Raw genomic sequence first — 17,746 nt, 5'->3', positions numbered from 1 at the left:
TATATATATATATATTATATATATCGATTCCTATATATGATTCGGCTGGTTTGATCCCTTCCTAATTTATGTATTGTTAGTTGTCTTATAGTTTTCATCTTTGTTATCTTGCCGGCTTTGTGTAATTTACATTATAAGTTTGAATATTAATCCAATTTGACTAATGATTTCGAAAAGGGAATTAAATATGAAAAAGATGAACTCCAGAGAGAGAGAGAGAGAGAGAGAGAGAGAGAGAGAGAGAGAGAGAGAGAGAGAGAGAGAGAGAGAGAGAGAGAGAGAGAGAGAGAGAGACATGCGTCATTGATTTGGTCCCGCCCCACCCCCCTTTTCTGTCAAAAACATACATCAAAACAGCACTTACAGTTTTGATAAAGAGTTTTACCATAATAAGTAATTAGCTTTTCTTTTAGGAGAGGCATGACGTCATCTTCTTTTTCTAGTATTTGCCTCGTCGACGTTTGCTTCTGTTCCAACCTTCCTGTCAGTGTCTAGTAAATTAACAACGTCAGATGATATCATCTCCCCCTACATAATTTTTACACACGACAGGCCTAAGAGCATCCACAATGGTGGACTTGCTCTTTGAATCCTTAAGATTATTATAGTATTTTTTTTTTTTTTTGAATAGTTAAGGACTCCACACTATTTTGTGTGTCCAATGGTGTTTCCCTTTTAGGAGTTCTTAGAAATTAAAAAAAAAATGTAAAAAGTTACCCGCCAAAACCAGCATTCATGTCCATCACATTCCTCACGCTAGACCAGTTTACAGCTAAACGTTCAAGATAGACATCAGATACAATCTCTGACCATTTCTCTGTATCTTTCTTGGATGTTTTTGTGTCAGCCGAAACACTTTGAGGCTTTACACTCACAAGCCGTTTAGGCCATAGCTCAGGCCACTTCTGGACAGTTGAACACTTTTCTAGCTCCATTTTCATCTAAAGCCAAAGTTCAGAAGCAAAGCTGACATCAATTCATTATGGTAACCAAAAGCTAATCCCTAAGCTATTCTAAAAGAACTAGCCAAATCAATGCTTTGCATTAAAATATCATGACTAATATAGGGCTTATATCAGCTATCATTTTCTCCAGCATACGAGACAAACATAACACAAATAGTGGTCCTTGTGAAAAGAAGGAATGCATTAACAAGGACTGACAATAAAATTCAGAGGATATCATACAGAGAATTAGTCTGCAGTTCGGTTAAATATAATGCAAGGCAATTCTCTAGCAAATAAAACTACCCAGCAAATGTTGGCATTCTAATCCTAAAGTCTTACTGCTGGAAGAAAGTTGCTAAAGAAGAGTATAAGTTTCGAATACTTGAATAAATTTCACTTGTCTAAGACAAATAACAAACCTCTTTTATAGCAAGGAGATGGACGGGATCAGGCCCTAGATTACCCTCGCTTGCTGTTGATGGAGTTAATACCTGAACTAGCTTCCTCGGTATTATCTGACAATCAGATCAGAACAGGCATTGATTTAACGACAGTGTGAAACTAGTGTAGTGAAAAATAAAATAATCAAGAACAGTCTGCACCCTTGTTGACATCTTCCCAAGACAACTTACAGTATTTGCACCTCTGGCTTTTGCCTGGTCAGATGTTTCTAACTGCTCGATTCTTCCAACTTTATATCTTCAAAAGAAACAACGAATGTGTCAAAATACAGAAGTCGTGGAGAAGGAAACATACGAATCTGCTTCCTGTAACACACGAACACATGCCTTAATTAGTATCATCAATTAGCACTAAAAGATACCATTTTTAACAGAGGATTTGAATTAAAGTTTCGAACTTTATTAAACAAAGGATTTGAATTAAAAGTTCGAACTTTACGATACCTGAGTCGAGCTTTAGAAAACTCCCAATAGCAACGAGCATAGTGTTGATCTAATCCAGCAAAAGCCCCAATTTTCGACGAACCTGAGGTGAGAACTCGATTGGGATCGGATGAGAAAGCCCCAATTTTTATGAAAATAATCTAGGGTTGGGTGATGAAGAAGAAGAGGAAGATGATAGAGGAGCCATGGTGGGCGATGATGGGGCTAGCGAGGAGAGATTGAGAGAGAGCCAGGGAGGAGATATAGAGAGAGCGAAGGAGAAAGAGGAGGATAAGGAGACACGTGTATTAAGGATCAAGTCCTTCCAATCCTTCTTGAAGGATTGATCCATAGTTAGTTAAGCCAAAATATTATTATTATATTTCATTAACCTTAAGGATTAATGTTAAGGATTCCTTAGGGACCTCCGTTGCGGATGGTCTAACACAATGCAAATGATATGAAGATGTAGCCTTTTGAAGTGTTTTGTATGAGTTTGCCAAATACTACTTGTGATATCATAGACATGTGTTATAAACGATTGACTGTATTGCAATTCGTGTATTATGAGGTACAAACTTTATTATATTTTGGAAAAAGAAGAATATATTTATTGTGAAAATTAGATCAAATGTAAATGATATTTACTTGAAGAAGAATTTTCATAGAGAAGAATTTGGGGTGCAAATTCTTGCTTGTTATGAAAACATGACAGCCATCATGAAAATAGAACTCTGCAAAAATAAGAAAACAAAGGATGTTGTGTTAATCGTGGTTGGATGATCAAGCATTTGGACTGGAGTAATTAGTGTTTGTGTTTTGGGTGTTGAAGTATTCGTTGACACATTTCCAAATTTAGAAAAATTGAAATCAAAGCTCTAGAAAAAGTTTTAGCTTAGAATCGGATTAATCAATTCTAAGAAAAAAATTGTAATAAAAAGAGTGATATTTAAAAAGGATTGTGCCTAATTTATGCGTTATCAAATAAGTTATATTTGTTTTTTTTGTTCTATTGAATTTAAAAAAGCATAAAAAGTTGTGTTTTGTTTATGTCTGCACTCTACTCTTATCTCATCTACATTTTTCTTATTTCTTGTTTTTTCTCTGTGTAAGAATCTATAATGTTCTTCCGTCATGTTAATTTTAAGTATCTTACAGGAGATAAGCATAGGAGATGAGGAAGTGTTGAAAAGGAAGATTAGGCTTATGAAAAGCGCCGAATTGATACGGGTGAGATTAAATGACAATGGGCCCCTAACTAGGCCTGATTAATGAGTCCTTTAATTGCCCATTTTTTTCTTAAAGTTATCATCAACTAGGCCTGTATACGGCTCACTCAGAGTATCCAACACACTGCATCATCTAATAAGCCAATGATTTTATTTTATTTGATTTCATTGCAGGTAGTTTCTAAGAAATTGGGGCTAGATGCGAGGCTCTTCTCTAGTTTTTCTTTATTTATGTATAATTATAACTTATAACCACGCAAGCTCTGAGTCAAAGTTGGGCCTCGGCGTTCAGATTTTCAGGTTAAAATCGGGTTAAACTTTCATCTCCAAATCTTTCGAATCAAACATTTCGAAACAAATAGATGTTTTGAAATTCTTGGCTCAGGTTCTGATCGGTTCCTCTCGAATATGGGTGATTCGGATCTATAATTAAAAAACCTTATAAAATAATATAATTTTTGAATCCATAGCGGAACTAAATTAAATACGGATATTTAAAATCTAACAAGATCCAAAGTATCCAAACTCCATCAATATTTAGCTAAAATCTATCATATTTATCTAAATTTTTGCAAAATAATCAATAATAAACTAATAATAATTGAAATTAAACATTTTAAACTTGAAATTTAGCATTTAAAATTTCATATTACTTGAAAATGTGATAAAAATAATAATGAAGACGGCTACCAAAAAGACATTTAACTAAATCATAAACTAAAATATAGAAAATAAAACATATGAAATCATAGTTTTGAATATTTATGTTTTTAAATCAGGTATGAATCGGTTATCATCGGAACGGGTCTATTCGAATTAGTTCAAAAGACCTATACCAATAAAATATAACATTTCCTTATTAAATTTATCTCAACAATTTAATTATAAAATTCAATTAATCACAACGAGACTAAATTTGAATATACTAATATAAATACTTTTAAACTTTTAATTGAAAAATGATAGAAACTAAAAAAATAAAAAGAGAAATCACATGCACAAAAATAATGATTAACATATATTTAATAACTAAACACTTTAAAGTAAAAACGTATGTTAAACAAAGTATATAAAAATCTCTGCGTGAAGCGTTGACTAACTCCTAATTACCAAAAAACGTATAAACAATTAGAGGTTAACAAGCTTAAAAATCAAGTTGGATGAGACGGGATCAACAACAAGAAAAGTAGTTGCATCTTCCATATACCGACGACCTGTAAAAATATAGATGTCATGTAATGGTGCTTTATGTAGATCTTAATTATTTATAAGATTAAGCAAAGCAGGTGCAATTGTGGGACCTGCTCTGGTCACATTTGTTTTCTTTTTTTTTTTGCTAAAAAAATGATAGTAAAAACGAAATAGTGATTAATTATATTGATCGATGAACGTGATAAATCATACACTAATTTGTTTTAATAATACTAGTACTTTAATTTTTTTTTAAACGTTACGTATTCTTGTTTCGAGGATACTGTATTATTATTAGAGAAAGACAAACGAAATAGTGCCAAAATCGCCTAGAAACCCTTTTAAACCCTTTTTCTTATAGGAAACATATTAAAAAAAATCGCCTAGAAACCTTTTTTCTTATAGGAAACATTAACGCAAAGGAACTAAATGTATATATAAGAGTACATAGAAGAAGTATACTCTAGGATTCCAATTTATTTTTTCAATTTTTTCATCTTTTTCAATCTAAAATGTTATTAATATACGAGATTAAACGCCAAAAGTACAAGATACATTCAACCATATAACAAAAGTTTGGAAGAAGACAATGACTCAGAATGAACCCACTTTGCAATTTAGTTCTGTTTCTATACCGAACTCTCTACATGAGATCCTCCCACAAGGAATATAGTCTTGTTGTATTGTGAATGCTTCATGGAAACTGCCAACTGAAAAGATTGGAATAAGGTAAGACTTGTTTAGCAAAGAAGGCACTATTCGATTTTAATAAGGAAGCTCCGCAATAAAACCTTCTATTTCATCTTTGGTAACAAAAGCAATGGCGATGTGGCTTGCTGTTCAACAGTTGCATAGATTATTTTAAATTATAGTTGCATTTCTAAGTGATTGTCTGGAGCCAATAAAACTTGGATATGTTATCAGCCTATCAGGAGGTAACCGAAACTACGAAAAACGAATCATCGAAGCTTTCTCCACAGTCCAAGACATTAACTCATTCGCTGCTGAGGATCATTTTAGCTTTCATTATGCACCTAGGAATCAATCTAGTAGATGTTGTTGATCATTAAGTTAGCAAAGAATGCCAATATTAGTGATCAATCTTATGTAATCTCCTGGTATAACTATTAAGCGATTGTATTTCAAAGTTTCAAGGAAATGAAATCCAAAAAGTTGACAAAAAAACATTCAACCATATAAGTACAATATATATATTCAACTATATACGGTAGTATAAAATTTTGTAAAGTCTCAAAAATTATTGAAAAGACGACAGCAACTATAGTGATGTACTGTATCAATAATATGATCGGGGTAAAGTTTCATGCAGTTCTTGATTAAATCCACAACGTCTCTTCTCTCGAGATCACTTATCTCAGTGGAATAAACAAAAGAAAGAAAGAAAAAGAAAAGAGATGAGAGAAAGCAACTTTTAATCTGATTTTGGGGGAGAGAGAGAGAGAGGATCATCATTACATAGGAGTGAGACCCCATATGAACAGAAGCAGTCAGAACTTTCAATAATTGTGTTGTATTCATTTTTCCTTCTCATCTCTTTCATTTCAGATATTCATTCATCTCTTTGTCTGAAAATTCGATCACTCTCTCTCCATGGAAGCTACTGAGTTATGATCCTTACTCTCTCACGGGATCTGATCTGACTGTCGTATTCTGCTGAGAAACAAACATCTCTAAATTAATCAATGGCTGATCAACTTCCATCTCCAACACCTAACACCTATTACTCATCTGTCTTTACCTCTCCAAAGTTTAGGTTTTTCTCTTCCAACATCACTCCTTTTGACTCCATCATCAGCCCTACTTCCACCCTCGAAGCCAACCACAGCCACCCATCAATCTCCTCCTCCTCCATAAACCCTAGACCCGCTTCCTGTTACGAGCCAACATTAATCCCTAAACCCCAAAGGTTTCTTCACCCACCTGAAGCCTTTGGCCTCGCTGATCTCGTCAAAAGCAAAGACCGGTCGAGCAAGCCTGTCAACAAGATGGTCCTATTCGGGTCGAAGCTCAGAGTCCAGATACCTTCAGCTGACTTTGGAACTAAATCTGCTGCTACTTGCACCAGCCCTTGTCTGAAAACAAAGGTCTTAACCGTGAGCGAGGTTGACCAGACGGAGGACTACACGCGCGTCATATCTCACGGTCCAAACCCAACCATCACCCATATCTTCGACAACTCTGTTATCGTGGAGGCGACTCCTCCTTGCTCTGTTCCTTTGCCACAAGTACCTGTGGAGAGTCTGGAGACCAAGGCTAATTTCTTAAGCTGTTGCTACACTTGTAACAAGAATCTTGACCAAAAACATGACATCTATATTTACAGGTCGGTCCATAGGTCTCTATAGATATACATACTTTCTTTTCAATATGAGTTCCCCTTCCAAACTAAAGTTTAAGAAATGGGATGTGTTTGTTTGCAGAGGAGAGAAAGGGTTTTGCAGCTGCGAGTGCAGGTACCAGGAGATGCTTCTTGATCAGATGGAGGGCTAGCACTCTCTCCATTTTTTTTCAGATTTTTGTTTCCCATTTTTCATTTTTGTCACAAAAAATCTACTTTTTGTTTTTTTTTTTTCCTTGTTTGTTTTTCTTTTTTTTTTGTTTTTGTTTTTGTTTTTTTTTGTTTTGGCTGCTTTCACACATCTTCTGTCGAAATTGTTACTTCTGTCCTCACGAGTTTCGTAATATCCTCCTTCCATCAACCCTTCCGAGTTTCGCTAATCTCCAACATTTGGATGTGAGTCGTGTGGTGCCGCTCCAATTGGTCTTACATTCCAGTCTCCTCCTCCATCTGTCCTCCTATGCCCTCGTTCTCTCCCTACAGCTCGGTTTGGCCACGGTCCCCCAGAGAACCCATAATTGGACTCGTTTGCCAAACCACAACTCCTCACCGGAATGTCTTTATCAGCTTTGGATGGTGTAAAACTCGTACCAGCTCTGGTATCGAATGATATTGCCCCCTTGCTCCCCTTACTTCCACTTAATATTTCAACTTCAGAAAGTTCTTCGGGTGAGAATTTGATCGTCTTACCGCGATCCCCGTTAGTAGTTTCGTGATGCACCATTCTCTCTTGTAGAGTTTTCATATTATCATCTATCTTTGCATTCATCGATTGCATCATCTCCATCATCTTTGAGATCTGTTTCGAAAGCGCCTCAGTGTCCCCCATCGAATCGTTTGGCTCTGATACCAAATTGATACGAGCCGCTTGTGCTCGCGTAACTGGTGCCGTGATTACAGGTAAGAGTAGAGATAACTTGATTGCAAAGCTTCCTTTAACCCTAGTCTCTCTTGAGAATAAGGTTAATGCTGGAAGATGATCCTTTATTGATAATTAGATATGTTTATATAGGGCTATTACAAATCATAACCCTAAGTAAGAAAGGAAAACTACTTAATATCTAAAATAGGAAAAATACCAAATCTCTATAATGCTTTAAGGAAAATACTAGTTTCTAGTCTTCTTTCTCTGGTATGTGATACCATAACGTGTATCATTGTCATAATATGCTTGTGTATTGTTATGAGGGTGAATTGGAGAGATGATAAATATCAAAAACTGCAGAATGTATGGTCTGAACAATCTTCACCAATAATAACATAAAAGGCAAACTGATATATATTACTTTTTTGAGAATTTGCAAACTGAAATTTCTATAGACTCATCTGCTTTCTTTTTGACATATGACTTTTGTTTCATTATGTTTCAAGCATTTCTTTAACTAATACTAATTACTAAAGGAAAAATAAAAGTTGACTCGGTTTGCAACTGTAAAGTACGATAAGTTGATTCGGTTTGCAACTCTAAAGTATTTTTTTAACCCTTTTCAACTCAATATTGAAGATGAAACAAGTTTGTTGATACTGTCGACAAATGAGAGTTAGATAAAATATAGTCACTATTTATTTATTTTTGACATAGATAAAACCAGACCATTAATTTTTCAGCTTATCATCTTATTATTTCTTCTGAACCTAATTCAATTTTAATTTTAATTTTAATTTTTCGAATTTAAATTTCAAAAATTTTAATTTTTTTAAAAAATAAATTTTTTTAAAAAATTATTTTTTTTTGAAATTCCGAGGGAAAGCAGTTCCTCGGAATTTTCCGAGGGACATAAGTTCCTCGAAATTTTCCGAGGGAAGAAATTTCCACGGAATTTTCCGAGGGACCGAAGATCCTCGGAATTTTCCGAGGGAAAGATGTTCCTCGGAATTTTCCGAGGGCCAGGTTCCTCGGAAATTCCCGATAAAAATTCCGAGGAATATTTCGTCGAAACTTCCGAAGATTGGACCATCGAAATTCCATCGAAATATTCTGAGGAAGGTGTCCCTCGGTATATTCCGAGGAACCTTCCGACGAACTTTGTGTCCTTGGAATTTCCTCGGAATTTAGTTTCCTCGGAATTCCGTCGGAAATTCCGACGGAATTCCGAGGAAATATGAATTTCCGAGGAGATATTTCCGAGGACTTTTTTCGTCGGTATGTCCTCGGAATAGCGTTATTCCGATGACATACCGACGATTTTTTTCCTCAGTATGCCGATGTTTTCTTGTAGTGGAGTTAGATAAAATAGAGTCACTATTTATTTATTTTTGACATAGATAAAACCAGACCATTAATTTTTCAGCTTATTATCTTATTATTTCTTCTGAACCTAATTAATTTCGCACAAATCATGGTCTATATCAATGTATAGTCCCACAGTGTGATACTAAAATATAATTCATAACCCAAAGCTTCCGAAAATGTGTGGCAAATTTAATTATATACCTAAAAGTCTCGTCTTTACCTAGTTACTATCTATTATGTAATCTCTCCCCAACCATACCGAAGAAGATCAAACAATAGAGGCAGGGAATTGAAAACGCAAACGTTTTAAAATACTGATGGGCTTGATTTCTCCTTTTATTAGGCCGACGACCGTAACCAAGATAACACGGGCCTGGTCTAGCTTATTTCTTGTAGGTTTTAGACCACATGAAGCCAATGGATGATCTATCCTTGTTATTTGCGCGTCTCGACGGGGCTTGCCCAATCGTTTGAAGAGAAGAAAAGCAGAAGACACAAGACAAATGTGAATTTCTCCATACATTTAATATTAGAGCACCTACTTCACAACAAGAACCATTTCGAAAGGTTTTTTTTTTTGTAACTTATTTCGAAAGGTTTTTATTGTATATATTGATGTAAATACGTTCCAATTTGCGTCAGTATCTTGTATTATTTGCTTCGTCGTTAATTTGCAACTTTAATGTTCATGTTTGTATCTTTTAGTTGCTTCCTCGCTTTATATAGGTAGGGAACTCAAATATTTAAGTAGGATAGTAGTATTTTGTTTGTTTTTTTTTATTTTTGAAAAAAAGATAGTAGTATTTTGTTGTGTTATCGGTGTAAATATTAAGACTGATGAGTAATGAGAGGATGGTCATATAGTATTGTGTTGTGTTCATATTTATTTTCATACCCTCACAGCAGTCCCCACACAAAAAAAAAAAAATCATACAACTCTGGCTCCAATCTCAATTTGACAGTACTTGGGGATTCCCTTCTCTCTATAGATCTTGTATACGTAAATTGAACATTGCCAAAACTCAGCAGATCATGCATGATATCACCATATGACACACTATTATTCTTTGCTGTGAATCAAGAGATTCGCGAAAAAATGTACATAGGAGAAACAAAGCTGTCTGGCTGTCATAGTATGTATATATTTTCACGTCCCTTTAGGTTTCTCGTGACACCATATTTCTTTTATTTCCCGAATAGAAACAATGGTCCAATGGATAATTATAAAAGCGAATAATATTGAATATTTTGTTGGTGCAATTAGATAAAGAAATGATTCGTTCGTCGTTAACATACTACTATGTCACAGCTGGTATAAAGAATATCTTGTGCTTGAAAAGAAAAACTCTTTCATAATAAAGATATTGCCGAATGGGAAGTTTCTGCCAGAGCTTCGTCCTTATTATGTTCATTGTCGTCGCTACACGACAAGGCTCTATTTTTATTTGCAGTAGTAACACACAAGTTGCCTTTTAATTTAATAAAAGTAAGTCTTGTAAAAGAAAAGAAAAATCAAGAAGACAAGATCTTAGCAAGATCCATGTACTATATATTTTTTCCCCTGACTTGGACCTCAAAATTACAGATTCGACTTAATTTCTTAAGGTAAAACAAATCATCACTAAAAGCAAAAAACCGAGAAGTACATAAGGCCACACGTGTGAGGTCAGGTTTATACACATGACGGTGACGAACTGACGATATTGCTTCACCTCTATTTGCTGTTTTTTTTTTGTCAACGACTTGTATTTGCTCACTTTAAAATTAAATCAACATCCTGTTTTGTTGATCTTTGGTTAATTAGGTACGTAATAAACTAATAATCATACTTTTTAATATCCGAAAATTTGTAATATTTTGGAATAATCGTTACGATATCATCGATTCATTTTCTTTTGGCCAATAGTTATTTTGGGTTCGTACGACCTATTTTACAATTTAGCAAAACTATTTAAATAAACTAAAAACTCATCTGATAAAAACTAAAACTCTTGTTTTTTTTTTTTGACGAAACTAAAACTCTTGTTGTTATCAACCTATTAATATGCTTAAAGTATAACAATGGTATCATGTGAGAATTGGTTGATGTTCTTATTGATGCGAAAATGATATATTCGTTGTTAAATCAACGTGTAATAACCCTAGGAGGATCTTCAGTACAAAGACAGCATAAATAAGAGGTACAGAAACATATAGTATAAGATATTTACATGGTAGTCCCTGGTAAAATATCGATTTTTTTTGAACTAATATATAAAAATAACTGTTAAACAAAATAATAAGTTGTCAAAAATATTATTTATTTCGGAAAAGGCATTCTCATAACAAAAATAATTATTGAACTTGAAGTAAGTTCATTTTTTTTGGGTGTAATTGAAGTAAGTTCATGATATCCATAGATTGTCAATTTCATAAATACGTCAATTGTCTTCAGACATAACTTATTAACTGTTTATTTTAGTTTTTATTTAATAAGTACATTTCATTTGATTTAAAACAGAAACTTACAATTCCTCCAACAAGATTATAGCACAAAAGAAACCCAGATCGACACTGATCTGTTTATTGGCAATTAATAAAAACAAACACAGACATCTATACTATATTAAAAGGGTTATATGAGCTCCATACAGCATGTCCACGTAGGACAATTAAATCGACCAATAGGAGATCAGATATTCGCCACGTCAAACGTTATTTGAGACAGAATCTACCGGGTCAAAGCAATTGGGCTTATAACAATTATAACTGGCCCATTACATGGTGCTCTCTTCGCGAACGCGATCATCACCTCTGATCTCCTCTTCGATTTGCTCTCCGTCGAGTCTCTCACCCTCTTCGTCCCCACCGACTCCATGCTCTTCGATCTCGACATGACTCACTCTTCCTACTTCTACGTTTACACCCTCCGCCTCCACTGCGTCCCCCTCCGCCTCCCGTTCTCCGATCTCCGATCTCTCCCGAACGCCACCTCCCTCTCACCACATCCGACTCACTAGACCTTCTTCTTCCTCCTCCAACGATTCCATTTCTCTCGACGGTGTTCCCATTCTCCTCCCTGGTTTGGTCTACGGCGAACAACTCGCCGTACACGGTTTCGCCGGTCTCATTTCCCTCACAAACCTTTCGTCTCCCGAACTCTCCGTCGATTTACCTCCTCCCGTGGTTGATTCGCCGGCAGATGAGAATAAGGTTGATTCGTCGATATCTGTTCTTTTATGACTATTCCTCTTCGACTTCACCGATGGATTCCTCTGCTCTACGCGGTTACATTAATTATCATAAACCCTAGAAACGGAGCATCCACCGATGGCGATTAACAAGCTCCACTTTTCCGATTTGAAGGACGGATGTTGTAAGAAAACAGTTGCTTCACAGCTTCAGCGATTTTGGGATGCGAGGAATTTGAAGAAAGTCAGTGAGCATCTCGGGCTAGACCTGGTTTTTCTTGACAACAAGGTATCTACTGTTTAGCTTCCTTCTTTATTTAGTTTTAGATAATTTTGGTTGTGGAGATGATGGAGCCGACTGTTATTATTCTACGAAAAAACTTCAGGTTTCAGAAAATGAACAGCTTATGGTTTTGGCTAATACAAACGTGGATTTTCCGGGTATGTTTGGCCACTCACGCTTTTCCCGTTCTCTAACAATGATCGGCTGCAACTACTTCCTTCCTTATTAACAGTTTGTTACAAATATTCTCTTGCAGACGTTTTTGGTGATGTTTGTGGCATCAAGACCACCTTCACAATGAGAATCAGGCCATTCAATGTGTTATGGTACGTAAGCCGATGTGTATTGTTTCAAAGTTAATCGTTGATGTTCTATTTGGGTTGGTTAAAGTCGTTACTGTCATGATAAACCTAAACGCCATTCCGTATGTGTTTGTGTGTTTGGCATGATTGTATATCAGATTCATCAGAAATTAGAGGTATCGGATTTAAAGCCTAAAGTCATTGTTGCCACGAACATAAACCCAAAAATCAAAATTAGTTGGAGGGAAGCGTACTAAACTTTCTCATGTGTCATTGCATTTGCAGGTCGGCTTCTCCTGAATGCTACCCCGGGAACAAACTTCTTTTGACAATGAATGCCTTGCCGGCCAGAGTGTTCTTGCAGCGTAAGACTTACCAAACTGTAACTGTTGTCTAAGAAATAATGGGGACATTTTTCTCAAACATGAGGGGAGTTTCTATTTAGTAGGTTATATGGATCTGATGATGGTAGCAGCTCCAAAGCTTCCAAGTATGGAAGTGTGAAGAAAATTGAACGAGTAACTCTTGCTGAGCTGAACAACTACGTTCTTAACTCTCCACCACAGGTTTGTGAATTCCATTCGTTTTTAGCTAAATGTTAGCTGATAAACATGATCCCCACATGCTTGTAACTTTCCTCCTCCTGTGGTTCATGTAGACTGCAAAGTTTCTTTGCACTGCCGAGGTCGGTGACATTGACACCACTAATGGATGGTGCTACTTCTCCTACTCTAAATGCTACCAAAAACTGCAGCGTGGATTCACTGTCTTTCACATGCGCATGGTGCATGACGACACTGCAGTTTGTGCTGTGAGGTATTTCAGTCAAACTTTTATCTAAGATTTTCTTGCCAGGCCATACGCATGTTAAGCCAATAAATCACTTACACAATCCACTATTTAGCCACTGTGTTTAGATGGTGTTCACAGATCGCAACAGACTCAGCCGTCTTCGTTTTTTTTAACGGTGAAATAAGAAGATGACCAATGTTCTCATCGCATAGGTTGCTCAACTCATGGTATTGTCTGGACGCCCCTAATATCCTTCTCAGTTTAAGCAGTCTACATGTTCTTATGTTAGCTTTTGTCGTTTTCAAAAATTCCACAGAGCACGAGTGAATCTCTCCAACAGGCAGCACTCCCACGATGTATCCAAGATATTATCGCGCAGAATTTGACCTTCCAGCTTAAGCTCTTTGAAATTCATTTCTCCTCTACAGTTGTACGTATTTTTTACACCAGGCATTGTCCACATGTGCCTAATTTTTTGGAGTAGGTTTGTATTAATCTATGTGGATTAAATATTTCTATGTCCAAACTATGCCTAACATTAATCCATGTGAATTAGAACTGACTGGGAAGTGATGACTACCCAGGTGACGACATGCCTGGTGCTGTCCAAACTCTGAAGCCAACTCTTGTGCTGACCAAGAGTATCTCAGAAAACAACACATGAGTTAATGATAAGTCTGGTTGACCATCACCACAACCTTCTCAGACTGATGCGGTCGTAAGCTCTGCTGATGAATCTTCTGCTTCCAAGAAAGCTCCAACGTTTAAGACGCGTCACACTTCAGTATTCCAATCAAAGAGGTTAAGAACTAGAGAGAGAGTTTGAGTTCAATAATAAAGTAATACTTTTCTTTTTAACAAACCCGACATGATCTGATTAATGTTCTTTAACTGTTGAGTTTTAATTTCAAAACTTTAGTTTCAATGGTATCAGTTTAAGATATATAACTGGGAAAACTGTATCTCATGTTGTCTCGATTCGGGAACACCAGAAATCTGAAACTAAGATAAGAACCGTCCTATTTAGTTCAACCTGATGATGTTTGGATTCGTGAAATTTAATTCCACATCTGTCTTGTGGAGCTGTAGACAAGAGACATTAATCCACACATCAGCCATCTTTGAACAACTAAGAACTCTGCAACTAAACTATGTCAATAATAAAAAATTGAATCCATGTCTCATGTCTGAACTTAATTTCAAAGTCCTCATTATACACTTTGGAGAGAAGAAGTGAACTAACATTGAAGGTTCACGTAAATTTTTTTCAAGAAAACATTTGTATGCAGTTTGGTTCATCTTAATTTTTAGATTATTAAATTATTAATGGTTACACTACATTTAAGTTATTTTGGCTAAATTACTTGAACCAATGTAATACTTTATTAATTTATAACACTATTTTTCTATAAGAGAACTTTTGATTAACATGAGGAAATTTTCCTACAAACAATCTGGTTATAAAACAAAGTTAAACAAATGTTAAAATAATTTACAAACAGAAAACACTTAAAATTAAAGAAAAAAAAATCATTATAAATTGAAAATCTAATATAAAATATATTATAAAAATCATTTGTTGTTAAATAATATATATATCAACTATTATTTGTGACATTATTGAACTATTTATATATGACTTTAAAATATAATTTCTTATGATTTTATTACTTTATATTATTTTTGCAATTGATTTAGCTTGGAGATGGATTAATTTATTATCATGATAAAATTTATTATTTTAATATTATTTAAATTATAATCTTAAAAATAAAATAAAAATATTTGTTATTCTTACTTTAGATTTTTCATGACTATATCAAAGTGAAATATAAATAAAAAGAAAAATATAAATCATTATATTTTTCTTAGCTTTTTAATAATTTCATAAGTTTATGTTCTTTAAAAAAAGAAATGTTAGTGGTCCTTTCAACTCAAACTAAAAAATTAATAAAATTTACAATTTTATTTTAGAATAAAATATATTGTATTTATTATTGCGATTTAAAATAAATTTTAAATAAAAATATAAAATTAAAATATGTTTGATAAATAAAATGGACATATTTTTCTGATCAATAAAATTAAAAAATATATATTAATATAAAATATTTTTAATGTAAACTCATCCGCCCGTAGGGCGGACCAACCACTAGTCTTAGTTAAAAAACCGCAACCAAGTAAAGAGGTGTGTCACGGGTGAAGGATGATTTCACTGAGCCCTGTATAGAGAGTCATATTTGAAGCTAATCATCTTTTGAATTTCCTGGATCACAGTGACTACAGGCCTCAGCCTGGAAACCGACTTAAGCAAACGAGAGTTTCTTTCTTTCCAAATGCTGTACAAATACAATGCTTGCAAGTGGAGTTTCGTGAGAGTTCAGCATCTCCAAAAAAACACTTTATTTTGAAGTTTAAAAGTGTTTTTCTCTATAACAAAATCTTAAATTTAACTTCAGAACTATTTGTATTTATTTTATGATTCTTATATTTGTGATAATTAATTTAAATTCATAAAAGTTTTGTAAATAACTAAGCACATATATATATATATATATATATAAATATTACAACAATATTAACTACTAAAATGTTATATTAAAATACAAATTTTAAATAAAAATAACATAATTAATATTAAACTTCAAGAAAATACCATATTATTCCATAAAACTATTTTCATAATACATATATGATCAACAAGTATATTTCGAAGTAAAAAATTACTCTTTTTTATTTTAATTTGTAGATCACAAACTTCAGCATATTCTAAGGGCACAAAACACAATGGAAGATAAACTAGCACAAGGTGATAGGACTCAGCCTTCTATTATGGTTTATGTTGATTCAGTTTCTCTGAGATGGTTTTCGGCTCAGGAATCTATCTAATCTAGTTTTGTCTTTTGTTGGAAAAAAAAGATCACAAACTAAAAATGTTGAAATCAGATGATTTTAAACTTGTATATGCATTAGATCTGAACAAGAAAGTAAAAGAGGAAAATAAATATTGCTAAAAGACTTAACTTCTATTAATGATGTTAAAATTCAGTGAATACATTCGATCTGATAAAAAAGAATCGTACGAAATAAACATCAAAACAAAAACAACTTTCGGTTACACAAAATTTGTTTGGCCAATATTTTGGAGATTTTAGAGGTTCTAGATCAAATTTACATAACTACTAGTGTTGTAGTATTCAAATTTGTATAATAGTTATGTCTTCACGTAATTTTAATCACCGTGCATAAATTTTTCTTTGCATAAAATTATCATTGATACATTAAATTCTAGTAGTACAAATATTTTGCATATAGATATAAATTGTAATATGCGTTCACAACTACTTCACATTCAACAACAAAGGTGGTTCCAAAGTTATATCACAGCCTTTTCCATTTTATAATGTTCTTGCATTATTATATATATGGTCTAAAACTCGCATTATTGGATCCATCAAAACATTCGAATGAATACTTGAAAATAGTTGCTGGCTAACTGACTCGTTCTTGTTTGTTTTTGGTCTCCCGTGTGTATCTACTGTTTATTGATTTATTATTGATAGTCACTCGATAAATACGCATGTCTTTTTGTCAAATGATAAATATACCAGTTTAGTAGCATCTTCAATTCATTTATATTGTAACTCTAAATACTACTATAATATAATTTTACTCTAAATAATTTTTATTATTTCTCTTTAATATAAATATACTTTTATATTTAAAAGAAAAATAACATTTCTCTATATTTAGAGCAAGAAGTATAACAACATTATTTATAAGCATATTAAAATGAAGTTTATGTTATTATAATCTCTTTTCTTTTTTTTAACAAAAGAAAAAATGCATTGGAAATTTCAATAGTTTTAACGTACGAACAAATCAATCCGCTTAACAAAAATCATTTTTATATAGAGAGAGGTGTTGTTTTAAAAATCAAACCTCTAAATCCTTTTTAAAAGTAATTTGTCTCGTTAATCCTTTATAATGTGTTTTTCTTTCTTTTTTGGTTAAAAGCAATTCATTAAAAGAAGGAGTTCATAGAGCTATGTAGAACAAATGATACCTCTAAATCATTTGTCTCATTAATCTTCTATAATGTGATTTTCTAATAGCACTGCTAAGCAAAGAACCTGTGCGATATCACATAAAAATTCATTTTATAAAAATAATTAAAACCTATTTTATATGAAAAACTTTTAAAATACTTGTTTATAATTATTTTTTTTTAAATACATGTATTACACAAATATTTTGCATTAGTAGTTAGTTTTGTTCTTAAGTGAAAATTTAGACTTGACCAACCAAAGAAAAACAAAGTGAAATTCAAAAAATACAAAAAATATTAATATATTT

At 33.6% G+C, this 17,746-nt stretch overlaps 2 protein-coding genes and 1 long non-coding RNA gene across 9 annotated transcripts; 2 read left to right on the top strand and 1 right to left on the bottom strand.

Moving 5' to 3' along the window:
• Positions 1–308: 308 nt before the first annotated feature.
• Positions 309–2,289, bottom strand: LOC125578517. Of its 2 annotated transcripts, XR_007316625.1 has the most exons (5): positions 1,853–2,289; positions 1,580–1,714; positions 1,367–1,462; positions 718–941; positions 309–491 (listed from the first exon to the last, which is right to left on the bottom strand). It is a non-coding gene; the product is annotated as an uncharacterized LOC125578517 (long non-coding RNA). The 2 variants fall into 2 exon arrangements; XR_007316624.1 differs by lacking the exon at positions 309–491 and having other exon boundaries at positions 573–941; positions 1,853–2,288.
• Positions 2,290–5,651: 3,362 nt separating this feature from the next.
• Positions 5,652–7,376, top strand: LOC125578516 (protein MARD1-like). Its single transcript, XM_048741406.1, has 2 exons — positions 5,652–6,595; positions 6,693–7,376. The coding sequence occupies exons 1-2, from the start codon at positions 5,955–5,957 to the stop codon at positions 6,760–6,762; spliced, it is 711 nt and encodes a 236-aa protein (XP_048597363.1). The 5' UTR covers positions 5,652–5,954; the 3' UTR covers positions 6,763–7,376.
• A 4,686-nt stretch (positions 7,377–12,062) lies between these two features.
• Positions 12,063–14,910, top strand: LOC111214745. 6 transcript variants are annotated; one of them, XR_007316623.1, is made up of 9 exons: positions 12,063–12,302; positions 12,400–12,454; positions 12,553–12,622; positions 12,884–12,963; positions 13,044–13,164; positions 13,257–13,414; positions 13,503–13,617; positions 13,707–13,820; positions 13,975–14,910. XR_007316623.1 is itself a non-coding variant. In XM_048741405.1 (7 exons), exons 1-5 carry the CDS (start codon positions 12,153–12,155, stop codon positions 13,100–13,102), a joined length of 411 nt encoding a protein of 136 aa, XP_048597362.1. In that variant the 5' UTR covers positions 12,063–12,152; the 3' UTR covers positions 13,103–13,414; positions 13,503–13,617; positions 13,707–14,910. The 6 variants fall into 6 exon arrangements, 3 of the variants coding, with proteins under 3 accessions (XP_048597362.1, XP_048597360.1, XP_048597361.1); XR_007316621.1 differs by having other exon boundaries at positions 13,707–13,874; XR_007316622.1 differs by having other exon boundaries at positions 13,047–13,164; positions 13,707–14,910.
• Positions 14,911–17,746: the final 2,836 nt, after the last annotated feature.

The sequence above is a fragment of the Brassica napus genome, chromosome A9 (genome assembly GCF_020379485.1).
Source record: "Brassica napus cultivar Da-Ae chromosome A9, Da-Ae, whole genome shotgun sequence".
Lineage (NCBI taxonomy): Eukaryota > Viridiplantae > Streptophyta > Magnoliopsida > Brassicales > Brassicaceae > Brassica > Brassica napus.
The sequence above is the reverse complement of the archived record's forward strand: the minus strand, read 5'-3'. Positions and strand labels throughout refer to the sequence as shown.